Below are 27,269 nucleotides of genomic sequence, written 5' to 3'. Positions count from 1 at the left end.
TACATACCGGTTCGGTCGTAGATTTTATCTAAAACCAGACCGGACCGGACCTGTTATACCCTTGTCTGTGCATATTGAGTCAGACTCAATAGTCGAAGACTTGTTATCATTTTTTTAATCCTTTTCCATCATCATTCTTTCCAAGTTTTTAGTAAATAAGAACATTCTCACTTTGACTGTAAAAGCAGCATAGTTCAGTTCTTTAAAGCTTTAATCCCTATGAAATCGACCTTAGTACTCTTCCTAGAAACAACCTCACAGCTTCTACAATTGGGAGGCATTTTAATTGGAGAGACATGCATATCAACTCCTGGATCAAAGATGAACCTAGTCACACAACTTGGATGCTAACCTGTTTCTATGGCCATCTTGAGGTGGCTAAAAGACATGAAGGCTACTTTATTTTAAAGCATTTGGCAAGTTTAAAACATGTGCAGTGGCAGTGTGTTGGTGATTTTAACGAATTACTTTTCCACAAGGAGAAAGTTGGTGGAAATAGAAGAAGTGATAAGCAGATGGAGATGTTCAGGAATGTCTTGCAAACGTGCCAATTATGTGATCTAGGGTTCTTAACTGGGAATTTTACATGGTCAAATAGAAGAAATGATAGTACCTTCACAAAGGAGAGGCTAGATAGAGTTGTTGCAAACAATACCTGGTGTGATGCTTTTGGTGATGGGAAAGTTCAGGTGCTACCCTCTTCTTCATAAGTGAGTTTATGCTGCCCAAATGCCTAGTTAAAAAGCTCAACTCTCTGATCTCAAATTTTTGGTGGCGCAATCAAGATAGGGAGAATAGAATCCATTGGAAAAACTTGAATGATATGTGTATGGGGAAGCCTTATGGTGGAATGGGTTTTAGGGATCTAGAGTCATTTAATTATGCACTCTTGGCAAAACAAGCATGGAGACTGTTAAATTTTCCAACCTCCTTCGAAAGTCAAATCTTTAAAGCCAAATACTTCCCACACTCATTTGTCTTGCCTACTATTCTAGGCTCAAAGCCCTCATACATCTGGAGAAGTGTATGGCAAGCCACACAGTTATTGAATGCAGGTGTGGTATGGAGAATTGGCGATGGCTGGCAAGTCCAATTTGGAAAGACAAGTGGTTGCCTTAGACTAAAACTAATCGAATTCAATCTCCTGCCAGTACTTTATTTGAACATGCCCTAGTTTCATAACTAATTGACACAAGTGCTGGATGGTGGTACATGGATCTACTTCAAGCTATTTTTAATCATGATGATATAGTTCAGATCATGTAGATTCCTTTGGTGGGTCAAGAGGTTTCAGATAAACTAGTATGGGGTGGAACATCAAATGGAAAATTTACTGTGAAAAGTGCTTATCACTTGAGTATGCAGCTAAATCAGAGCAGTAGAGGGGAATCTTCTCAGCAGTGTGGGTCTCAACATATATGGAAGAACATATGGTCTTTGAAAACAACAAATGCAGTGAAAGTTTTCATGTGGCATGCTTGTGTTGATGCCCTTTCGACAAAACAAAATTTATTTAAAAGACATGTAATTATAGAAGTTACTTGCCCCATCTGTTTACAGGAAGATGAATCTCCAGGCCATATTCTTTGGTCTCGCCCCTCAGCACAAGATGTGTGGTTACTAGGTGACAAGGCATTTCAGAAAGCAGCTGTCTCAGATGTGGATTTTGAAAATATTTTGGTCCAGATGATGGATAGACTATGATCACAAGATTTGGTTCTATTTGTTGTCCTTGCTAAATCCATTTGGCTAAGAAGAAACAAACTGATCTTTGATGGTTCTTTTCAAGATCCTGTTGTTCTATACACTAATGTTGTAACTAAAGTGGCTACTCATCGGGCTGTTATGGAGACTAGAACTACTCAACTGGGGAAACTACAATCTCAACCCCCACAGTGGGAGGCTCCTCCACCAAATTTGGTCAAAGCAAACTGGGATATAGCCATCAATTCTGGTAACCAACAAGTTGATATTGGTGTTGTGATAAGGGATGATAAAGGCCGTGTTTTATTAAGTATGATGAAGCCTCTAAGTTCTTGTGTGGAGCCTTCGATAGTTGAAGCTAGGGGTCTATTGGAAGCAATTACTATATGTAAGGATTTTAATCTACAAGATGTTATTTTGGAAGGGGACTCTCTAAAAGTTGTTGATGCTATGCGACGCCAGAAGCAATGTGATGGCCATTTAAGATGTCTAGTTGCTGTAATTTGCAAAGCACTTGGAAGTTTTTCTTAGAAATTACAACATGTTAAAAGGGAAGTAAATAAAGTGGCACACACACTTGCTAGAGAAGTTATGACCCTCACATATGAGCTTTTGGATATTGATTCTATAGCCAGTTGTATTAGTCACTTTGTACTGGCTAAAAGCCATACTATCTGATCAATGAAATTGTCTCTGTTTAAATATATATATATATATATATATATTTAGACACACACTAAGTTTAAAGCAAATAACTAATCTTTATGATTAAAACAATACAACGTAATAACTAATATGATATTAGACAGTAGAAAAAAGTAATTAATAATAAATACTAAGTTAAAAGAAATAACTAATTAATAAGATACTAAGATTAAAATAAATAACTAACTAATCAGATTAAGGCAAATAACTAGTAACTTCAATAACTAATAACAACAAATAACTTCAATATATACTAAGTTTGAAACAAATAACTAATTAATGCTTTTCAATGATACCACCAAAACAACAACGAAAAAATGTGCTTCCTTCGCCAAGTCCCGAATTAGTTGAGGATTCCCGATTGAGGACTCCACTCCTGATCAAGTTGATACACAAGAGGCAGATAGCTAGTCCACACCTACTAGTAAGAAAATTCTTGTTGATAATTAATTATATTTGAATACTTGTGGAGACTGGTTTTAATAATTTTGAATATATTAACTTATGTCTTGTCACGTCGCGGTCATGGCTTAACACTTGGCCTGGCTCTAGAAAAAAATAGAAGGCACAGGAAAACCAAGGTCAACATCCCTAATAACTTCATTGGGGGTGTGGATGATAGTTCAGCATCACTTTCCTCTTATGTCAAAACACTAATCTGAGCTTATGCACCATTTTATGTGCAGTCATTGTGAGATGTTTCGAATGAGGTTAAAGATCACATTTGGATTCTTGTACTGGTGAGTTTATATACCATAATTTTTTTAGAGATATTTTAATTTCATATTTTTTATGCAATTCACTTCTTAGGATGAACTCAACCTAAATTCTGGTTGTAGCGAGGAAGTGCGAATTGTGAATGGATTGATGGCTAAACTATTTCAACGTCACAAGGGACGATGTCATGACCACTTCAAGAAATTTGAGATGTTGGAAAAGGCTGCTCAGTCCCTTTTTCAGAAAATGAAGTTAGACGATTCAAGTAAGTGTTGTGATCTTTTCGCAAGTCCAGATTATCAGGTATTCTAGATTTATTTCCTATAACTTATTCACATCTATATTGGTTTCATATATCATATTTAACATTGTTAATTTCTCCTGCAGCACTTAAATTCTATCAATGCACAGAATAGAACATCTTTGACAATCACCATCGCGCAGGTTCAAGATCATCCAACGCCTTGCCGATAAAATTGTAATTAATAACTTGTTAAAATTCAGTCATTTTTATCATATTTTTTTTATGTAGGTACTAACAAGATTTTTTAAAATTACTAATGTGGTTTTGTTAGAAATGCGATGATCTTGAAAATCTCTCCTTCATTCATGTCTGTGTTGCTACTCACATCGATGTGCACAGCGAGTGGATTGATCTTGCCACTAAACATAATTATGTAAGTGAGGTCATTTTGTGTGAATAAATTATGCAAACATGTGAATAGATATTATGTTTACTTACTATTTCTTTTAATATGTTACTTATTGTGTGTTTTCTTCCTAATTGTAAGAAAAAATGATTGAAATACAGTCAACCTCTGAGGAATATTCTCCTAGTGACTTGAACATATTTATGCAGATCCTTGTGACTAAGTCTGGTTTGGTAAGAGGTTTCAGACTTTCTTTCAAGTGTGTCGATTCATCCTGCACGACCTCAACTTCAGAAGTTAATAATCTTACAAAATATTTGGACGCCACACACCAAGAAATTGAGTAGATGAAATCGAGCTAGCAGGAGTTGGAGGCTCTCTTATCATGATAGTCCAATTTAGAGACGCGTTTACAGGAGCGACAAAGAGACTAGGAGGAAAGAATACGCATTGAAGTTTAAGAACAAGTCCAGAGGGAGATGCTGGTCTAGATGGAACGTGTTATGTTACTGCAGCAGGATTGCGTTGGGCAAGAAAAGAAGAAGAAATAAACCTATTATTGTTCAAAACTTTTGTTTTCTAATTTTGCAACTCTATAAGACATTTTCATCAGATGATGCTATTAGTGGTGTAATATGATACAATTTGTATGCTTTTAATTTTATGAAATAATTAGTTCTAATCGGTACGTTTGAATGTAAAGAAAAAACATTCGAACATGACTTTACATTCGAAGCAACGTTCAAACATAATTACACCGACGTTCGATAAATATGTTCAAACATATACACTCCACAAACGTTCAAACTTATTCAATTAATGTTCGAATGACTAAAACTATATATGAGAAAATTGCAATAGAGTGACCAGGATGTTTATAATATTTACAAAAGACAGTTTTAGTAGAGGATTGCAAAGTAGAACGTCTAGAAGAACTTCCAAAAGTATATTTGGAAGTAGGTGAAGAGGTAGCAACAACAACAAAATCAAAGATCTACAACTTCATAATGAAGCATCGATTTCCTTATAAATGAATTCAACAATAGTAGCCAGAAAGAAGTGGTGTGTGATGAGAAGAAATGCTCAAGTGGGCTCAGGATCCTCACGAAGAGTTGTCATGAAATGCATAAACTTGTAGTGATCACGATATGCCGCAAAATATTCAATATCCTCATAGGACTTTAGTAGAGGATTTGTAGTAGATAGTTGTTCCCAAAGATTGTTAACTTGAGAATAGAAATCTGCAATAAGCTGTGAGGGCCCCGCCAATGCAAAGGGACACACCACTAATGCGGTTTAGTGGAAAGAAAGATGAGGAACACTCTATTGGTTGGTGAAGAAAATTATTACGGGTGTTGTAAAGTGTAGCTAGACCAATATGTGGGAAAGCAAACACCTTGTAGACGTCATGGTATATATGTCCTAAAGTGAGGTAGAGATGAGTGTTTGGCCCCATGGTAGAAAAGCTAGAAAATTTGCCCACCATGTGGCTAAGAACGAGAAGATGAAGAGGCCAGTGACTCTAATGAGACAAGAGCTGCCAAGGTGAGAAAAGGTTACTCACCCAGGACGAGCAACAGTCAAGGACGGAATGTGTTAGGTATGAGAGCTTTCCGTAACAACATGGAAGATGCTTAGAAGAGTGGTAGTATCATACACAAAAACCCACACTCCACCTGAAGGATCACATCCAGAGTGAATCTGTTGAAGGAATTATGACTCAAGAAGTCATATCATCCGAACCTAGAGGTATAACCCAACACTACGTGGAAGACCCTCATTCAAGGACGGTCTGAGGAGTTGGTAAGCCGTAGGGAAGTGTGGTCCATGCCTTGACCATCTGTCTCTGTCATTCTGCAGTGTGATAGTCAAGGCCAAAGGACTCCTATTCAAGCATACCTGGAGTTAAAGATGTGTTAGAAGGATGTCTTATAGTCCAGCCTTATAAAATGGATTTGGATATGGTACAAAATCTCACTTTTATAATCGTAGGCACCTGAGATCTCGTCCACTCGAAATCTTTAGAGGGAGCAAGGAAGGAAAGATGCTATCGAGTAGTGAACTCGACGCAGAGAGGTATGTTAGTTTCTAAGACAAGACTAAGGAATGTGAGGGTGAATATTGTATGTAAGAAGCAATTTCATTTTTTTTATTCTTCTCCTTTTCTGACATGAATAAATCTACTTTGGATCATTATGTTTATTTTATGTTCATTTCCTGATTTTTGAGAATTTGAATGTGTTTGCTCTTTTTCAATGATTCATGATCTCGGTATGTGTATCTATATCTTTATGAGTATGTGTATCATGCATTAATCTTCATGGGGTGGGACAAAGTTCCCTGTGCCCAGTCCCGTGGGACGTTGCCATGAGTTTCAAATAGGTAGAGGGATTCCTCGTAAATGATTGAGGTGGAGTGGTATCGTATTGGTCTCACCTGATAGTCGGGATGCAGAATCCCCCAGAGTATCACATGTTGGTGTCTAGCTAGTTAGGGTAGTAGAGTATTTTTAGAATACTCCACTACTATTCATTAGTTTATTATTACTTTTCACCTACTATTCACTATTATTTAATATTCTATCATTACTTTTTTCACTACTATTCATAGAATATCTGAGTTCACCACACTACCCAAACGCAATCTCTCCAGGACCTTTACACGAGGGACAAGGTGTCATATATACTAACTTGATTCCTGACACATTTGATAAAGCTTATTCTCAAGTTACTATTAAAAAAAAAAAAACTTAGTCTCAAGTTAAAACTGCAGAGAAGCATCATAAATACAATTGTAGCATTTAGCAAGGAAATCCCAAGCAACTTTGGAGTTTCCAATTTTTGAAAGCAAATTGTGAATGGATGGAACAAAAGTGTTTATAAACCAATAAAGAATTTTATAACGCAGACTATGCCAATCTTCAAGAAGGCATGTAAAAGCTTCAATACTTTCACCATCATGTTGCTTAGGAGTAAGAATATCATCAGAGACAAAACGCCACAATTTGTGCCCTCGAAGAAAAACTTCCATATTTGAAGCCTACATATTATAATAAGAGTCATATAAGATATTCTCAATGAAATGGACAATATTATCAATATTGAAAAGTTTTTGGGACATTTTTATTGGTCAACGGTCAACAACGACGGTCAATGATGACATGGCGAACATGTGACGGGTATTGAACAAATAAGGTGGTAGCAAAATGGGTTTGACGATTGGGCTTAAGATATGGGTTGGCTAGCCTGAGATAGATACGACCTTAAGGGAAGAAAATGAGCTGTTAAAAATAGATGGGTAAAAGGAAGACGAGCTTACTTGAGATTGGTTAGGCCAAAGAAGGGTTGGGGCAAGTGGTCTGAGTTCTAAATGAGGAGTTTGGTGCATGGATTAGTGCACCGATAATTTGGGTGGCACATGGGGGCGCATTAGAGGCCGGAAGGCAGTGAGGTTTGCATAGAAACCCTAACGAAAACTCATACAATCGATTGATGTTTTGATATAAGAAAAATCAGACTGAAAAGGAAAATAACTGGTGTTTAAAAATCTACAATTGTCAATTGCTAAATAATTGTCAAAGTAGACATGATTTGTTATGTAAATAGCAAAGTGAATGAACACGCCTACTAATAGAAATGTGGAGCATAAACACAAACGATTTTATGAAAGATACCGAGATCATATATTCTCTAATACCATGTAGAAAACTGTATATGAGAAAATTTTATATATTCAAATATATATTTGTAATATACAAGAAAGGCCTATTTATAGTTGAATAGGGTCCATGAAAAATGAGGAAATACAATCAGGACATAAATGCAAATACAACCAAAGTTTAATGATAAAATATTATGTTCTAAGAATATTCCAGAATATGACAACATTCTAAAATACACTATCATCGTGGATGTATTCGTAGACATACTAATAAGGAAAACTCAGTCATAAGGAATTTGATGTAAACTTTGTTATGAGTTAATCTTAGAGTTTGATGTAAAGCACCATCTACTTTGAATATGTCTATATATTACAAAATAATTTTCACAATTATGTGTGGTGAATTACATAACAATCCCATTTTTTATTTACTTTAATATGGCACCTATCTCTCGTTCATCCCACTCCTTCTACGAACATGGTTGGTTGCAGTCACCAAATAGTTCCATAGACCGATACAAAGCGCGTCTTGTTTCCAAGGAATACCATCAACAAGCTGGGATTGATTCCCAAGAAACCTTCAATCCAGTGGTTATGCACCATTCGGTTAGTTATTGCCCATGCTATTTCTTACAACTAGACAATCCATCAAGTAGATGGTTAGAGTGCTTTTCTTCGTGAGGATGTGTACATGCAGCAACCACTAGGTTATAGATATCCTTAAATGCCTCATCATGCTTGCAAGTTATACAAAGCCATATATGGATTAAAGCAAGCTCCGAGCATGGTATTATCGTCTCAATGACAAACTCCTTGCCCTTGGATTCATGAACTCCAAACCAAACACCTCCTTGTTCATCAACAAAGCATCATCTCTCACAAACTACTTGTGTAAGTCAATGACATTATACTAATAGGTTTGGACCGTGGTGCATTGAGCTCAATATCAATTCTCTTGGCTTTGACTTGCTCTAAAGGATTTCGGCGCTCTACGCTATTTGATGGGTATTGAAACTCACTTTGTTAAGTTTGGACTATTTCTTTGAGAACCTCACCATGCAAAGGTATGAACTGCCTACATACGAGGCCACGGGCAAAGCGAGACTAAGTCGAAGATTCATCATCTTAAGCGCAAAGAAAGGCCATGGGGGACAAAGGTTCAAGTAAAAGGGATACAAGTGAATGAAGCAAGCATCAAGTCGGGCAAGAAAAGGCAAGGGGACCAAAGGGCATGTGATATTAGTACTAGGCGAGCAAAATTAAGACGGGCAATATGCAATGTGATCAAATTTGGGAGCAAGTAAAGAAATCAGGGTGAGCAAAGGGAAATGAGTGGGAAGTTCACAAAAAATACCATAAATAGGAAGCAAATATCGAGATACGTTCGTCTCCCTAAAATCTTGGCTAAGATGCAGAAGTATGAAAGTCAATAAGGAATACTGGAAGGAGTTTAGGAGCACTTAGATAGTAGCAGGTGCCCTTACAAGAGACAAGACCAAATGGTGTTTCTACAAAGAGTATGAAGCACACATGGGAAAGGAGGATCACAAACTCAAATACACCCGACCATGCATAGGAGCTTTCCAACACGTGGGCGGCATTCACCAATGTTAAACTAAGCTTTCCATTTCTTTGGCTGAATTTTTGAAGCACGCAAAGCATATCCTTTGCATTCTCTGTCACCTCTTCCGTCCGACATACACTTGGACAATTGAGGATCATTGAATCACCTACCAACCTACATCGAGAATTGTGTGGCCCGTGAGATTCAAATCTCTCCATATATAAAGTGTTGTACCGTCAATCTTCTTCCACACACTCAAATCTCCAAGATTTTGGTGATCTCTCTCTCTCTCTCTCTCTCTCTCTCCCTCCCCCTATGTTATTTGCTCTTATCCTTAAGAGAAGGCAAAAAACCCCAACTCTGCAGCGAAGCTCATACTCTCATGCTTTCAAAAAGTTAAAGTCTACATGGAACCAAGGGAGGCCAAATTATCAAGAAGCATTTCAATGAAAGCTATCAAGGTAGGTTCGTCCCTACGACAAGGCTAGCAATGTTGGTTAATGACTATGAGTATGTCGTGTTAGGATCTACTATGTCTTCATCCTCATTCTTTTGATATTTTACCACATGCATAATACCCCCACCATGATTTACTGGCTATCTTTGTTAAAGGGTTGATGTTATTTTGTAAAAAGAACTTAATTTTTTGTTTTAAGAGGAGTATGTAGGTGTGTGAGTGGGTCACGACCTTAAGTCAAGAAGGGGCATTATCTTAGTGGAGCTTTTATGATTAGTTTAAAGCATCTAAGAATTAAATGACAGGAAACGACAGCGGTTTCAGGCGAGATGGTAACACTCTCAAGTCGAAACCATGGACTCTGGACTTACAGAGGCTAGAGGACGTCGTGGTCAAGGATGGGCACAAAGTCAAGCGTTGCTCGTTACAAAGTCATATATGCAATCGATACACACGTTAACAAATGGAAATGGTTGGTAAGATGGCTTTCATGTTGTTGAATGAACCTGAGGTTTGGGATAATTATATTAAGTGATGTGTTGAGCATTAGATGCTTGATAACTTTTCTCTATTTTATGAATACTTAGGGATGTAAGTTAATCGGTCCAAGCAAGAAAACCAATTAGATCGAACGGTTCTGATCGGTCTAGACTAGACCGATAACACTAATGGTTCGGTCTTGGTCCATTAGTTTGCAAAAGTCCGATTTTCTGTCTGATCCCATGTTATGATTTTTTTGGACAGGACCGAATCGACCAAAATACTAAATTATATAGTAGTTGTATAACTTAAGTATGTAATTTTCATCTAAATTATGATCATTGACCATTTATGTTAAATGCAATATTAAATATTTACTAATATGCTATTGACAATTAACTAATATATTATATGACAAATAATAACATTATATGCAATGATACATACTCTAGTTAGCTAATATCTACACCTAATTAAAATAATTAGGTACATTTTTTGTAAGATACATAAGTTACAAGTATAAAATATCCATAGACCAATTATTCATTAATCATAATTAAAATATTAAAATTTTAACATAGGTTGTTATTATGTATTAATTAACATAATTCATACACATACTATTGAGTATTAAGTACTAAGTTAGTAACATCATTAACATAATTATAATTAATAATTTTATTAATGAGTTAATTAGATCATTCACATTAAAGAGCTCACTTAATTTTAATTTTATTATTTTATATACTTTTTATCATTTAATTTATTTGCTAAAAAAAGAAAATGAAAGAAAAATATTGGGTTTTTTTGTATGTTGGGCCAAAATAAATATTAAAATGTAATTTTGGGCTTTTTTGTATGTTGGCTCATTTTGCATTGGACCGAATTGGACCAATAGATAATGATTTGGTCCGGTCTATAGATGTAATCAGTCTGGTGTGTGGAAAATGGGTGGACCGAAATTTTTCGATTCGGCCCGAAAATCCCCCCATGAACCAACCAAACCAATTACACTTCTATGAATACTTATTTGCGCAGAGGCTAGCGCCTCAATGTGTATGACCTTCATTCTATTTATTTCAAAGTTCATTTTGTTATATTGATCGTCATTACTTGAATTATTAGTTGCTATCTTGAGTTATAATTAAAAGTTTCTCAAAATTTCAATGTGACAGTCCTAATATAGTTTCACAGTTTTGGTGTAAATGTAGGAAATGAGGTGGATTATTAGAAAGAGGAACTAGTGTAACCTGAGAACTAATATGGGGGTCTATCTCTAAGTCATCAATGTATAGTAGGAATTGATGTTTATTTTATATGGGGCAATGAACGCATCCTTCGTACCTAAGGGTGTCTACTAATCATGGACTGTTGCTTGCATCAAGCGGTTCACCTACTTTAGTCACATACACAAATGCTGATTAGGTTGGTTAATCTATCGTGGTGAGGTCAACCACAAAGTCTGAGTACAGTGCCATCGCAAATGCTACCGTTGAGTTCATTTCGATCCAATCTGTTAAGACTTGTTTTGTAGGAACAAGTTAAAAAATAGAGAAAGAATCATTCCCGACCCACGGTGACGATTTGAGTCTTGATCGAGGTCATTTGGAGCCCACGATGGAAGTTCGAGAGAGCAGTACGGTGCCCATATGTAAGTCCATAACAACAAATAAAAAATAAATGCAATAAATATAAATAGGGAATGAGACACAGATTTACGTGATTCAGCGTAAGACCTATGTCCACGAGTCGTTTGGAAAGCAAATACATTATAATGAGAGTATTTTATAGTCTCTCATAACTCACTGTACAAATGATGGTCGATGAACCCCTTTGGCTAGATAATAATAAAGCTGGAGTTTCTCGTTTGGTGGTTGAAAAAGCTCTCTCGTGGAGTTGCCCAGAAGAAGTCTAGGAGAGACCCCCTCTTCTTTAGTTGATACGATCCTTTATATTGAACCTCTGTCAGTGGTTGGAGAAGAATTCAGATTTATGTTACTTCGTTATCCCCTTTTGGGTGCCTGATCCTCTTCTCTATCTTTTCCCTTTTTGTCGATCATTTCCCTCTGATACCTTGCTTTTCTTTCCTCAACCTTTGTCTCCTTATCTCATTTTTCGCACTTTCCTCATGTTGAATGTCACTCAATAGACTAGCTTATGAATGTCATATTGGTCTAGGTTATTGTTATCCTTTCACAATCATTGTTTAAAGAACTTGTATTTTCCAACATAAGCCTCCTACACTTTGGTGCGATAAATGCCACCAGCAAATCCAGTTTCCATGGACGCACCAAGCATGTAGAATTGGATTCTCATTTTGCTCTTGAGAGAGTTTTTTGGACACTCTGAAAGTTTGGTTTCTTTCAAGAGTGATGCTAATGTGTTGCCCAACTTTGACTACTGGGCGTGCCCACTAATACAAATTTTATTTTTTATTTTTTTGTTCTTTTTCTTTTCATATTTTTTAAACATTTTTAAATATTTTTAAAAAATAAATAAATTATATTAATATACTAAAAATTACTTTCTTAATTATTAAATAAAAAAATAAAAAAAAATATTAAATATATAAACGATAAAAATGAGGTAACAAAGCTGGGCGGTCAAAATACACCAACATTTTCCTTCCTTCAAATAAAGACGAACTTGCACATCTGCTGAATAAGCCACTGACATCAGCTCGGCCTCACTTTCCGAAGCACAAGCTTTACCTCCGTTCAGCTAGAGGGGGCATGTAGGAGGTTAAATGCTGAAAACCAGATAGTTGATCTTACCAGGAAAAGGAGAAGGATGTAATTCTCGTTGCCTTTTTATCTTAAAGTGGGTTAAGTTGAGTTAAGTAAAAATAATAAAATATTATTAAAATATTATTTTTTAATATTAATATTATTATTATTTTGAAATTTAAAAAAATTAAATTATTTATTATATTTTGTGTTAGAATTTAAAAAAATTATAATGATGAGTTGAGATGAGTTAATCATCCAAATACAGTCCGAAATATTTGATGTAAATTCTGTTGATTTATTTTAAGATTCAGTTTGGATTATGAATTAAAATGAGATGAATTGAAATAAAAAATTAAAGTTGAATAAAATAATATTAAAATATTATTTTTTAATATTATTATTATTTTAAAATTTAAAAAAATTAAATTAATTATTATATTTTATATAAAATTTAAAAAAATTATAATAATAAAATGAGACGATATAAAATTATTTTTATATTCAATCTAGTATTTGATGTAAATCACGCCACCTGTCGTACACGTTTATATATTACAGAACACTCCTCAAGATTATGTGTAATGAATTACAATAACAATTCAATCTTTAAAAAATAATTCAATTCATATCAATTCATGATTATAATTTTTTTAAATTTTAATATAAAATATAATAAAAATTTTAATTTTTTTAAATTTTAAAATAATAATAATATTAAAAAATAATATTTTATTATTTTAATTCAATTTAATTCAACTACATTTAATATCCAAACACAGATTTTACATAAATTTAGAAGGATAACTTGATAATGACACTAAAAACCTATTCAATTCAAGTGTCCGCGGTGAAAATACTTGAGGAAAATGTTCAAGTTAAAGATTTAGGTTTCGTTTGGTTATCAATTCATCTCAACTCATCATTATAATTTTTTTAAATTTTAATATAAAATATAATAAATAATTTAACTTTTTCAAATTTTAAAATAATAATAATATTAAAAAATAATATTCTAATAATATTTTATCATCTCAACTTAATTCAATTCAATATCTAAATGCAACCTTAGATGCTGATTTGAAAGGGAGGTGTGTTTGGCAAGACATGGAAATTAAAAGGTAGTTCTAAGAAAGAAACTACTATACCGTTCAATAGTTACCGTTCCTTTGGCCGCTAAGTAAATTTTGATTTTTTTTATTTTACGAAATAAGTTTTAATGCATTGATATATTTTTTATAATTTTTAAAATATTTAAAAATATAAAAAAATATGAATTAAAAAAAAAAAAAAAAAAAAAAAAAAAACACTACTTCTAGACTTGCGGTCACTTGTAGCATAGGCTGCAAGCGGCACGGTAGTGCAGATGGTTCTGTTGAAAACCTGTAATATCTTGCTGCAAACAAAAGAAAATTTATTTAAACATTGGATTGTTTCAGACCCTCTGTGCCTGTAAAAGCTGTTGAAAATCTTAAGCCATATTTTGCGGGAATGTTCCTTCTCTAGAGATATAGCAAGAGTATGGCAAAAGCCTCCCTCAAAATTGTCATAAAAACCGAAAAATAAAATGGGTGTGAGCATAAAGATTCGTGGTTGACTGTCGTGGGTGAAGCAATTGCTTGCTAGCTGGGTTTGTTGATCTTTCAGCAATTACCATCTGTATAATTCGAAAGAAATTCTTTAGAGATTAATTGTACATGCACAGAAGAAAGGCTGGATTTTGGTGGCAGGGAAAACACGTTTAGAGAGAAAGCAAATCAAAGCGGCTCAGTACTTCGGCAAGGACAAAAAGCAGGTACCCAGTAGTAGGTGGAGCAAAGTTGTGGGTGGTATCTGCTTGATGAAAGCCGTGTTCGAACATCCCAAAGCTTTCTATGGAAGCGACGGTAGGGAAAGCATGGGCTCGTCTTATGTTGTATATTGCGCGTACGGTACGAGTCTCTAAAAAGCAAGTTTAGGGTCCCACAAAAGGACGCTCGCCACCCTAATGGTCTGGCTGTCCGCCGCGTGGATCCCTCCCAAGAACTCTATTTTTTTTTTTTGTTTACTTAATATATATTTTCTGGGGAAAGTCGATTCGGTTCGTATCTATTCGATGTGCCAGCTTGCGGTGTCTACAAGAATCTCCAAAAGCGAGCGGAGAGGGAAAAAACAAAAGTTGAAAATTTAAAGTTATTATTACTTTAATTTCAAACAGAGGAAAAGGAAAAAAAAATAAATATTGGATTTGGATTTTGGTTTTGCTTCGAATCTCTCTCTTCGTCTGTCTAATGACTACTAAGTTTGCGCTTTCTGTTTCTAGATCAACCGAGGGTTTGCTCTGATCGACCCGATCCATCCCTCTCGTTGAGTCATTGTGCGTTGCTGTAAGTTCCTCTTCTTCTTTATATATAAATATATATATTTAATTCCTTGTCAAGTAGGTGTTTAATTAATTAATCGTATTCTTATTGATTTTTATACGAATTTTCCCATTTTTTTTATTATTTCCTTTCGAATTTTCTGTTTGTTTGTGGAGAAACGGAGAGGAAAGAAAGGGCAAGTTTCGAGTCTGACTTATCTGTTGCTTTGTTTTCCTAAAGCTGCAAAGCTTGCCCTAATATACTGTGAGTAACGGTTAGATCCCATTGCTCTAACTTGTGTGGTTTTATTAGGGTCGGTTAGGAATTTAGGCATTGGTTTTCTTTGCAATCTGAGCGATCCAAAGTTTAGACCTCATTTTTGTTTTTATTTTTTGCAAGATTCTCACCAACCAAAAGGAGCACTTGTGTTTTAAGGTTGACATAGTTTTCGTATGTGATTGAAAGGAATGCACCATTCTTGTATGCTGTGAAACTATTAGATATATCCTGTAATGCCACTGAAGCTGTGAACACTATTAGCTTTTATGTTTAAGAATTTATAACTTATAAATTGATTATTGGCCATAAATTTCAACTTGAAAGAAATTTGCAACTAATGTGAATCATTTGTCACTGAAAGTTATTACTGGCGTAACTCAAGTATTCTACAGGTATGTGGATGTCAGCTTGGGCTCCAAATGCTTATCGACACATAGGATTTCATGGTTGCCACCATTGGGATTGACAGCAGGTGCTTTGGAGGAATCCGTGCCTGAGAAAAGCACCCTTTGTTTGAACACTATTGTTGCTTTGAGTAGCATATTTTCACCACGTTGTTGGACTCTTTATGGCACAATCAGTTAATTGGTAGGACAGTGAATCTGGTGTGGAAGCTGGTTCAAGTTTGGTGCTCATGATGGCATTCTATTGGCCGAAATATAAATAGGTTGTTATAGTGATTCAGTTGGCTTTTTATTTGGTGGAGAAATGGATGAATTCAGAGATGTTGAGATGTTACTTCCCATTTGGAACAACAAGAATCCAACGGATCGGCTATTCATTATATCTTTTTTTATTGCTGCCCTAGTTGGAATTTTGACAATTGCCTATACGGCCTTTCAGTGGAGGAGAAACATCAATCTAAGTTGGATGAAAGCCATAGCCAGGTCAAAGAAAAATCCAAAGGCAAGGCACAAAGTGCCTGTAACTCCTCATGCTTGGATTCTAGAATCTGTATCTCGTGGAAAAAATTTAAGTTGTTGTGTCTGCTTGAAGTCCACATACCCTTCTCAAACTCTGGGGCCTATGGCAACTTCAGACAGTTTTATTCACCGTTGTGACATTTGTGGTGTGGCAGCACATTTAAGCTGCTCCTCCAGCGCACCTAAGGATTGTAAATGTGTATCTATGATTGGATATGAGCGTGTGATGCACCAGTGGGCTGTTCGTTGGGCAGAGATTACAGATCAGCCTGATGGAGCTGCTTTTTGTAGCTACTGTGAGGAACCATGTAGTGGGTCTTTCCTTGGTGGATCCCCTATATGGTGTTGCATGTGGTGTCAAAGACTGGTACATGTAGATTGCCACAGTAATATGTCGTCTAATGAAAATGGTGATGTATGCGATTTAGGGCCATTCAGAAGGTTGATTCTATCACCACTCTATGTTAAGAAGTTAAACCTGACATCTGCAGGTGGCTTTTTAAGCTCGCTTACTCATGGAGCCAATGAGATAGCATCTTCAGTGCGTGCAACTATACGGAGTCAGAGCAAGAAGTACAAGCATGGAAATGAATCCTCTGTTGAAACTGGAAATAGTGGTAGTACTGGGGACATTTCCACAGAAAGCACTGCCGATACTCATCAAACAAATGATGGTTCTCATGCAATGGATGAAAATGGTAATGTTAGTACGAATATGGAGGTTCAACACCAAAATGGTCATGTAGATAATAAACTGGATTCAAAGCCCAGTTACAAAAGAAGTTCTTCAATCAATCAGAAGGATGAGTCTCAGGTATTAAGGATGAAACAGAGGTATGAGTTGATTGATTTGCCTCCAGATGCAAGGCCGTTGTTAGTTTTCATCAACAAGAAGAGTGGGGCTCAGCATGGGGATTCACTTGCACGACGATTAAATATGCTTTTGAATCCTGTTCAGGTTTATTTTCTCAATCACACTGTCCCTCAGATCCTTACTTTTTTGTATAGGCATAAACTTGTTATTTCCTCTCCCTGAACAAGTAGAACTGGACGTATCACCTTAATGCTTTTGGAATAACTTTTCTCCTGAGATTTTGGCCAAGATCGAGCTTTTTGAGAAACATTATGAATGAGAGCCTCAGTGGACTCTGTTTTTTCTTAGTGGTAGTATTTTGTTAGACACAGAAAATGATGCACAACGTAGTTTATTGAATAATTAATATGCAGTATATCAATGTTAAAGCTATTATTAAGTATATAAACCATTGAAATTATTCATTTGTCTGTCAAACTGACATTTTTGTTAAAATAATGGGATTTTACAGAGAAAAAAAACCTCGGTGTATGATGTATGAACATTGGACAACATTCCACATTTGAGGTGGTGTGAACTGTGACATGACTTTAACCTGCATTATCATATGAGGGTGTACACTTTGATATTACCAGGGGGAAAATAGCTGCTAGTTTGGTCAAGATCCTCACATATGGTATCAATTGATTGGAATCATGAAAGCTAAAGCACCTATATACTATCATCTGGGTGAAATCGCTTTTTTTAGTGAGTGAGTGGAAATTGAATGATTCATTATATGGTTAGCTTCTTTGGTGTTGCATAAATTGATCAACTTGGACTATTCAGGATACACTTTTGTGGCCCCCTAACAAAACTTTGATGTGTTTTCACTTTGTAATTTTATTGTTATAATTGTTAATGTTTTTAATCAATTGATTTTTATCATCATTGTTTTTGGTACACATTCTTTTAGGTTTTTGAGTTGAGCTCAACAGAGGGTCCAGAGGTGGGTCTTTATTTATTTAGAAAGGTGCCTCACTTTAGAGTTCTTATATGCGGGGGAGACGGTACTGTTGGTTGGGTGTTGAATACCATAGACAAGCAAAATTTTGTTTCTCCTCCTCCGGTTGCGATTCTTCCTGCTGGGACTGGAAATGATCTGGCCAGGGTCCTTTCTTGGGGAGGTGGTTTGGGCTCAGTGGAGAGGCAAGGAGGCCTTTGTACAGTGTTAAACCACATAGAACACGCTGCAGTAACTATTCTAGACCGTTGGAAGGTAGCAATTTTAAATAAAGAAGGAAAGCAGCTCTCACCAAAATTTATGAACAACTATCTTGGTATGTTAGGCTTTTTTATTTATATAGTTTTTTTCAGTTACCTAGCATACTTGTCAGTAGAGATAAGTGTCCCCTTGGAACAGATGATAAATTTTTGGTTCAGAAATGTTGTATACCTGATTTAGGCATTTGAAGTTCAACATTTTACTTGAATTTATAGATTGTCAACTTGAGATTTGGCAAGTATCAAATTAATTTGCTCGACTCACTTCTTTGATCCTGCCAACTGCTGGTTTCTGAGGTCACTTTGTTGGGTTGGGTAAAAAATCTATCAGCTTTAATCAAAATGCTTAAAAGGAAAAATAAATGCTGGAACAAATACCATGAGCTTTCTTTGTTTTCATTATGGATTTGTAATTGTTGTATTTCTGGGTTTACATGATCTACCTTTAGTTGCAAACTTAATCATGTTATCTTGCTACTTATATTTTTGTTGATTTCTGTAAACTGACTTATTAAATTGAACTTACTATATTGGTTGATTGATGGGTAAAGTTGGCGTATGATTCATGGGTGGGTCCATTGACATTTAGCTCTACTCCCTGCATGAGTATACAGCTATATTTTCCCATCTATGGAGAACTCAGTGTACTATCTTGGATATTCTCATGCATTTGGTGACCAATTTGTGCAAGCATTATTTACAGGTGTTGGGTGTGACGCGAAGGTTGCTCTGGACATTCATAATCTGCGGGAGGAAAATCCAGAGAAGTTCTATAACCAAGTAAGTTAAATTTGAAGTACAATAAGTCCTTAATGCTTAGTATTTGATCTTTTCATTTTCATATACTATAATTATATAAAGTTCAGATAGTTAGGTTTGGATTGAGAAACACTCTCAACCTATTTTATCTCATCTCATCTCATCATTACAACTTTCACAAATTCCCACATAAAAGACAATAAACAATTCAACCTTTTCAAATTCCAAAAGAAAAATAATATTAAAAACTAATATTCTAACAATATTTTATTTAACTTTTAACTTTCATCTCAACTCATCTCATCTCAACTTACTATCCAAACCTAACGTTCTCTTAAAATTGAGTCTAGAATACCTTGTGTAGGGAAAGGAATGTACTTCTCTGGTTTTAAGCGTGCGAGATATTTTATTACATTCAATAACTTACCTAAATAAGTAATTCTTCAAGTTTCTTTGAAATTTCATTCCTTACACATAACAAGAATCTTTTGGCTTTAGTGCAACCTATATATAAAATTATTTGGAGAATATAAGCGCATTATGCTAGTAGCTATATCCTCTGCAAAATACTTGATTTCAGATTTTCAAAACATCTAAGTTCTTTAATCTTTTATAATTTTCAGGAACTCTTTCTTGTTGAGCATGTCAATTAATGATGTTAACAACCCCCCCCCCCCCCCCCCCCAAAAAAAAAAAAATTAAAATAAAATAAAATAAAGGAAGGAAGGAAGAAAGAAATGAAAGAAAGAGAAAGAGAAATACAAAGTTTTGTTTTTGATGCATTATCAAAGTCTGTTGACCAGCGTACCTGGTTCATGAAATAGCAAGGACTCAAGTCTATAGATTCTGTACATTCTTAGAAAGGAAGGGCAAAAAAGTCACTTTTTTATGCTCAAAAAAGTAATATACTAACATCACACTTTATCCAGGATAGACCACTGTCTTACTATAGTTCCCTTTTATTTTAGTTTTTGATTTTTTTTACTCAAAAGGTTCTGCTTGATTATGCTTTTTTTTTCTTTTTTATATTGTTGAAATTATTGTTTGGTCTTCAGGTTATTTTATCCAAGTGTAATTCTTATTCCCAATGTGCAGTTTATGAATAAAGTTCTTTATGCAAGAGAGGGCGCTAAGAGTATAATGGATAGGACATTTGCTGATTTTCCTTTTGAAGTTCGTGTTGAGGTGGATGGGGTTGAGGTTGAAGTTCCTGAGGTGGGTTAGAATCATTTTTGTGTTGAACCATTTAAGAACTCGTCACCATGCTGATTGGGCTTTTGGATAAGCTTTGGCATCATAAATGAATTCCAAATATTTATGATTTTTAAATCTGGGGTGCTGTCAGCTAATGATATTCAACTGAAATGGCATCTCCTCGCACGGCCTGGTTGTTGGTTCATGAAGTAAATGACCTGCTAGGGTGCATGGATTACTTGTCAACCAAGAAAATGCTGGATATTTTGAGTCTGTAAATTTATCATTAGGTGCAATCGTAATAATTTCTGTGAATTACTCTGTTAGCTCTTTTCTTTTTGCAGTTTTCCCTCTGCTTATGAATAAATAACTTAGATATTTCTATGATTGTCACAATTGGTTGATAAAAATGATCAGAGGTTGGAGCATATGCTTCTTGTTCTCCACCTTCTTTGTTAGCATATTTCACTTTTTCCTGGCCATTTTACTCGTTTTCTTTTCATCCTTTCTTTTCTCCTTGTAGCTACCAACCCTGAGTTATCCTTAAGCTTCCGTGATTGGTGCTAAAATATACTCATTTAAATAATTTTCAATCCTGAGTAGAGTATGGACTGAAAGTTTAAAATCTTCCCATAGCTCCTGTGTTTAATTATATGATTGGGTTTGAATCTTTGCAGGATGCAGAAGGTGTACTTGTTGCCAACATTGGGAGCTACATGGGTGGTGTAGATCTATGGCAAAATGAGGATGAAAGTTATGATAATTTTGATCCACAATCTATGCATGATAAGATACTTGAGGTTGTGAGCATATCGGGGACATGGCACCTGGGGAAGCTTCAGGTAAACTGGTTTCTTATATTTACACGTTTATTTGACCTGTTTTGGAGCGTTTTGAATAAGTTCTATCACCTACTGTATAAGATTGAGCATGCATTTGATTTATTGTCATCAAATCGAGTTTTTTTTTTTTTTTTTTTAAATTAAAGGAACATGTTAACCTTTACGTGTCCTAGCTGATAAAACATGAGGATTTAATTGGGAATTTGAGTAAAGTTTAATGACTTCACGACAGCACTCTTCATCCTGCTAAGAAGATATAAAGAATCTGGTTTTGTAATATTTAACCTGTAATTGGAGCCATTGTCCTTTTTGGCAGAGTAGGAGATTACCCAATTGCCCTTGCACCTTCTACATTTCATTTTCCAATATAGCTCGATGCTCCGTACACAAACATTACTTAATTTGATCATATAAAATGAGTTTGACATGGATCCAAGTTCTTGAGAAAACAACTGGGGCTGCATTTTTAGATTTATATCTTGTGAAATGCCTCTGAATTGGTTATTTGTCTGGGAACAGGTTGGGCTTTCTCGTGCTCGAAGACTTGCACAAGGGCAAACAATTAAGATACAGCTCTTAGCTGGATTACCCGTTCAAATTGATGGGGAGCCTTGGTTTCAGTATCCTTGTACATTGGTAATATCTCATCATGGCCAGGTCTCTCTCTCTCTCTCTCTCATATGCGCGCACACCTTATTCCATTAGATAGTTTCAGATTATAATTTGCAATTATTCAATCTTCATAATCTGCTCTTTATTTCTGATATTCATTAATTAAAATCACTGAGATCCTTAAAATCTTTTATGAAACATTTTTCCACAATTGTTTTCAATGATCTAATTAAAATAATTTACAGGTCATTATAACAAAAGAAAAAAAATGAACGAAATGTTTTAGTTATTAGCGTTTCTTCTTCTACACTGAATATTATTCTTTCAGATTTTGCTCTAAATCTATTTGAAATTTGTCGATTTTGCAAGATCTGTCATCTTTTTTACTTTCCCAGTATTTCTTTGATCTGATAGCCAAATCATGTCTTGGTATATAATTTTTCAAATAATATCTGCTCAAAAGCTTTGCTTGTCGGTACTCAAAAACTCTTTGGCTGTTTTACTAATTACTTAGGACTCTGCAGGCCTTCATGTTGAAGAGGGTGGCTGAGGAACCTCTTGGTCATGCGGCTGCCATTATCACTGATGTGCTCGAGAATGCTGAGACAAATCACATAATTAATGCCTCGCAGAAGCGAGCTCTCCTACAAGAAATGGCGCTGAGGCTGTCCTAGAGTTTTTTTCTTACTAGGTCCCCCGGTAAGTAATTAGGGTTTTGATTTGAGTGCTTATTGTTAATTAAGGTGTGTTGCATGTTTTGTGTAACCGCTTATATCTGTTTTGCCGATGCGATAGCTTGTGGTTAAGAAATTGCTACTTCTACATGAGGCATGCTGTAAATGAACCTTTGTTTAGCATCAATAGAAGAAGCCCTTATAATTCTCTCCTCAAAATTTTTGTGCTTGACCTGGATGAGATGCGAACTAACATCCAATGCTCTGTACTCTTCTGGCTTCAACTGTTTGAGAGATGGGAAGGCAATTCATTATTGGGTCGAGAAATAAAGGCATTAACGCAATTTGGCTGTAAGAAAGCATGTTTTATACTTGAATGGAAAGATGTAATAGGGTAGGGAGAAATTCTACTTTTTTAGGGTTATTATATGGAAGGATATATGTACTTTGTTCTCAACTGTATATTTCAAAGCCTTATTTGGTCCTATTCATACGACTAGAAAAGCCTCTGAAGTGGGTAATATGGAGGAAAGGGAAATCCTAGACAAAGCCGTGGTCGTGTATGATTTGGATGGGGTCGAGGGAGAGCAATCCTCGGATGGGGTGGGTGAGGTGCAAGCAAATCCTCTGGTCAGTGAAGAGGTATATTGTGAAGCACCCAAGAAAGCAACATCCAGGAGATTTAACATTGTGTGGGGATGTTGTGTGATGGTTTTGAGGATCAATTTATAGCTCTCCTTGCAGCTATAGAGGCTGGATAGACTCACTCTAGCTCATCAAATGAGATCAATTCAGCAAATAAGAGAGCAAGAGAATTAAAAAGGCTCAACTGGACAGTCAACCATGGAGTAGAAGAGGAGTTCTAACTGTGGAAGATCTGTTTTATGGAATGTGAGGGCCCTGAATGAGAAGGAAAAGTGTTTCAAAATTAGAAACCAATTACCTAGTTGGAGAGTGGACATCGTTTGTCTACAAGAAAAGTCGTTTATTTACAAGAAAAGAAATTGGAATTTATCCTCATTAGCACTATTAGGAGCTTGTGGTGTTGTAAGCAAGTAGGGTGGCATTATTTATCATCCAGTGAAGCATCGGGAGGCATCTTAGTGACGTGAAATAAAAGAGTAGTGGCAAAGTTAGAAGATTGTATGGGGATTATAATGTGGCTTGCTCGTTCAAGAATGTTGTGTATGGACATCGGTGGGCCTAGAGCTGTTTATGAATTAGTCTGTTCAATAACCTTCTCAGTACTCGTCCGGTTAAACTTGAATCAAACTTGACTCGTGAAAAAAAAAAAAAAAAAAATCTCGTACATGAAAGTAGATACCTGGTCGATTTGTAAATGACACATATTCGACAAAACTTGACTCGACTCAGCTAAGACTAGTTAAGGTCTGCTTGTTTATGTCCGAGTCGACTCGTTAACTTGACTTGATTAAAGTTAATTCATATATTGATAAATATATATATACACCTATGTATATATACATAAACAAACACACACACACACACACACACACACATATATATATATGTATTAGCTAATAATATGAGCATAGTACTTTTATAATTAAATATATAATATGTAACCTAATTACTTATGTCTATATATTGAATATATTTAATAGTTATATTTTATAATTTGTACAATAATTAGTTGATAAGATTTAATAATTTCATATACTAATATGTGGGAACCATATATGAAATAGATATATGTTATCATATTATGTGTATGTATTAATTATTTCTATAGGTATATAATATATTGTTATTATGGATAAATATCAACTAGTTAGATATTAATTATCTATAAACTTTTAAAATTTTATAATTAAATAGAGGTTGTATTTGTTAGTTGTACAAATTTAATATTAGATTTTTATTTTTATCTATATAATTTATTAATTATTAAACATTATTCAAAACATTAAAAAACAAACAATTTGAGCTAAGCTCGGCTCGACTCGAGCTCCTTTTTGGGACGAGATCTTGGGAATTTATCTTACCAAGTCAAACTTAAACAAAGAATAAATAAAAATCTCGAACTCGGACTTGAGCTCGAGTTCGAGTATTTTGAGTCGAGCCGAATGCGACAAATCAAAGATTGACTTGGCTCGATTCGATTACAAACCTAAGTGGGCCTTCGCCGGGCTTTATGGTCCTAAATTAGATCATGCAAGAAGTTTACTCTGAGAGGAATTGGTTGGCCTAAGTAGCATATGGATCTTACCTTGGTGTATCGGTGGTGTCTTTAACGTTACTTGATTCTCCAGCGAACGATTGGGCAGCTCTAGCTTCAATCCACCAATGGGAGAATTCTCTAACTTCATTTCTGAACAAGATTTACTAGATATTCTTGCAGGTGGCACCTACACTTGGTCAAGCAATTGAAAACACCCCTCCTGGTCAAGGCTCGATAGATTCTTAGTATCACCTAAATGAGCAGCACATCATCTAGAACTTATTCATAAAAGACTTCACAGGTTGCTCAATTTCTCATCATCCTTGATTGTGGAGGTATTCACGGGCCCAAGATACTTCAAGTTCGAGAACATATGGTTAAAATTATATGGGTTTCTCAATAAAGTTCGGCAATGGTGGTCTTATCACTTTCATTGCACTCCAAGTTATATCATGCCATGAAAATTGAAGTATATGAAGAAAGATTTGAAGGCATGCAATGAGCAAGCATGTGGTAATGTGGAAAATCAAAAGTACTATCTTTAAGGAACTCAAAAGAATGGAGGGAGTAGAGGAGGATAGGGCAATTTGAAATGGAGAGGGCTTGTAAAATTCAAGTGATTGTGAACCTCGAAGGGGTCTCTTTATCAGAAGAAATAACTTGGATAAGTCGAGAGCACTTTGGTTGAAGGAAGGGGATAAATGCACCAAAATTTTCCACTGGATGACTAACTTGCATAGGAGGAACGTTGTCATAGAGACGTTGATGGTTGATGGAGCGGCTTCTTCTAGCCAAATCGAGGTCACAGATCACATTGTCAACTATTACAAGAGTTTTCTTTCCGAACAATTCTCTTAGAGGCCGAGACTAGATGGGCTTCACTTTGACACTTGACTCGCAAGTAGTAGGACACAACTTGAGAGGCCTTTTGAAGAAATAGAAATTAGAAAAGCATTACAAAGCTTGGTGGGTGACAAAGCTCCAGGTCCAAATGGATTTTCTATAGCTTTTTTTCAAACTTGTTAGGAAGTGGCCAAAGAAGATATAATGGGGGTCTTCCATGAGTTTCATGAAAATGGTAGTTTTTTTTTTTTTTTTAAGCAAAGGAGGACGACATCTCCATTTATTAATAAAAACCCTCACTCAGGCGAAGGAACGATCATAATTACAACAATAATTCCAACCAAAGTCCCATCCAAATAAAAAAATATAGCCTAACATTTAACATAAGAAATACCCAATCTATCCGTACGAATAAGACCCCTAAGCCTCCCTGAACCAAACTCCTCTCCAAAGAAATCCCAAGTCCTTATTTAGCCTCATGTTTAGCTAACAAATCTGCCACCATGTTTGCTTCTCTAAACACATGTCTAAACTGAATGTTAAGAGAAGAAATAATAGACTGGGCTTCTTCCAAAAAATTTAATAAATACCAATATTTACAAGCCCCCGATATAAATTAACCCACCATAACACTTGAGCCCGACTCAACCAAAAAATCCCTCAAACCCAACTATTGACATAAACGAAGACCATCAATAAAGGCTCGACATTCAACAATTGTGTTGGTAGCTAGTCCATAGCAATGAGCAAAACCCCCAAGTACATGACCCTGCGCATTCCGAACAATACCTCCCCCCCCCCCCCCCCCCCCCCCCCCCCAAGACGTCCCTGGGTTTCCAAGCAAACCACCATCAACATTGAATTTAGCCAACCCCACTGCCAGCAGAGACCAAGAAATCAGCTTCGACACTTGCATTGCAACAAGCATAACTAGACAGTTTAGTTCCCTCAACACTCACAATTCATGCGACCCCATAGATTTGAACTTCCGCACGAAACCCTAGATGTCCAGAATAAATCCTTTGACCATCCAAATAATACATTTCCATTCATATTTCACATCTTCCATACGTGCTGCACAACGAGCTCTCCAAAGAGCCCAAGAAATAAGAATATGAATTATACCACGAAGCCAACAAACTTGCGAGGAAGAAGAAACACGACACAACCAAACATTTAATACCTTAGTCCACACTCGAGTTCATGGTAATCAAATGCCAAAAATTGTCGCAAAAAAATCTCAAACCTTCATCGGCCCCTCACCATCACAAAGCACATGGTCCATAGACTCCACCTTGTTTGATGCACAACAATGACACTTAGAAACAACAAGAATGGCAAGCTGTTTAATGGTTTCATCTACCGGAATGACATTTTGACATGCTCGCCAACATAAAAAAGACATCTTCTTTGGCACATGATCTTGCCATAGCCATTTCTTCCAAAGACAAACATTACCATGAGACCGTATAAGCTTCCAAGCCGACTTCGTAGAAAAAACCCCATCCACTGTCTGCTTCCAAACCAGGACATCATCCCCCTCTCAAACACGCACCCTCGTTTGGATAATTTTCTAAACCATATTCTCATCAACCAGTTGTCAAAGCCAAGCAAAATTCCAAACCACTCCATCACATAAATTTCGAACCTACAACTTGGAATTGCCCACTACTGGTAACCAATCTACAATAGGCCCATCCCCAAGCCAATTATCATACTAAAAATTCATGGAATCCTCTCGGACTAGCCATCTCAAATGCCTTAACATCAAAGGCAAAACCTGCAAAACTCCTTTCTAGAAACGAGATCCCCTTGACACTACCACAACTGAAGCAATATGATTATTCCCCACATATTTTGAAGAGAAAAAATATGACCA

The 27,269-nt window shown here is 35.8% G+C and overlaps 1 protein-coding gene and 1 long non-coding RNA gene across 3 annotated transcripts; one reads left to right on the top strand and one right to left on the bottom strand.

The window, feature by feature from the left end:
• Positions 1-6,339: 6,339 nt before the first annotated feature.
• On the bottom strand, positions 6,340-17,235 carry LOC121234261. The gene is made up of 3 exons (XR_005934352.1): positions 17,224-17,235; positions 13,974-13,978; positions 6,340-6,422 (listed from the first exon to the last, which is right to left on the bottom strand). It is a non-coding gene; the product is annotated as an uncharacterized LOC121234261 (long non-coding RNA).
• Positions 14,096-22,584, top strand: LOC121234218 (diacylglycerol kinase 1). Of its 2 annotated transcripts, none has more exons than XM_041130076.1 (9): positions 14,096-14,594; positions 14,966-15,029; positions 15,677-17,165; positions 17,977-18,340; positions 18,988-19,064; positions 20,139-20,258; positions 20,915-21,079; positions 21,599-21,736; positions 22,216-22,584. In XM_041130076.1, the coding sequence occupies exons 3-9, from the start codon at positions 15,993-15,995 to the stop codon at positions 22,363-22,365; spliced, it is 2,187 nt and encodes a 728-aa protein (XP_040986010.1). In that variant the 5' UTR covers positions 14,096-14,594; positions 14,966-15,029; positions 15,677-15,992; the 3' UTR covers positions 22,366-22,584. The 2 variants fall into 2 exon arrangements, with proteins under 2 accessions (XP_040986010.1, XP_040986011.1); XM_041130077.1 differs by lacking the exon at positions 14,096-14,594 and adding an exon at positions 15,182-15,269 and having other exon boundaries at positions 14,622-15,029.
• Positions 22,585-27,269: the final 4,685 nt, after the last annotated feature.

The sequence above is a fragment of the Juglans microcarpa x Juglans regia genome, chromosome 6D (genome assembly GCF_004785595.1).
Source record: "Juglans microcarpa x Juglans regia isolate MS1-56 chromosome 6D, Jm3101_v1.0, whole genome shotgun sequence".
Taxonomy (NCBI): Eukaryota; Viridiplantae; Streptophyta; class Magnoliopsida; order Fagales; family Juglandaceae; genus Juglans; species Juglans microcarpa x Juglans regia.
This window is presented reverse-complemented; position numbering and strand designations above follow the sequence as displayed.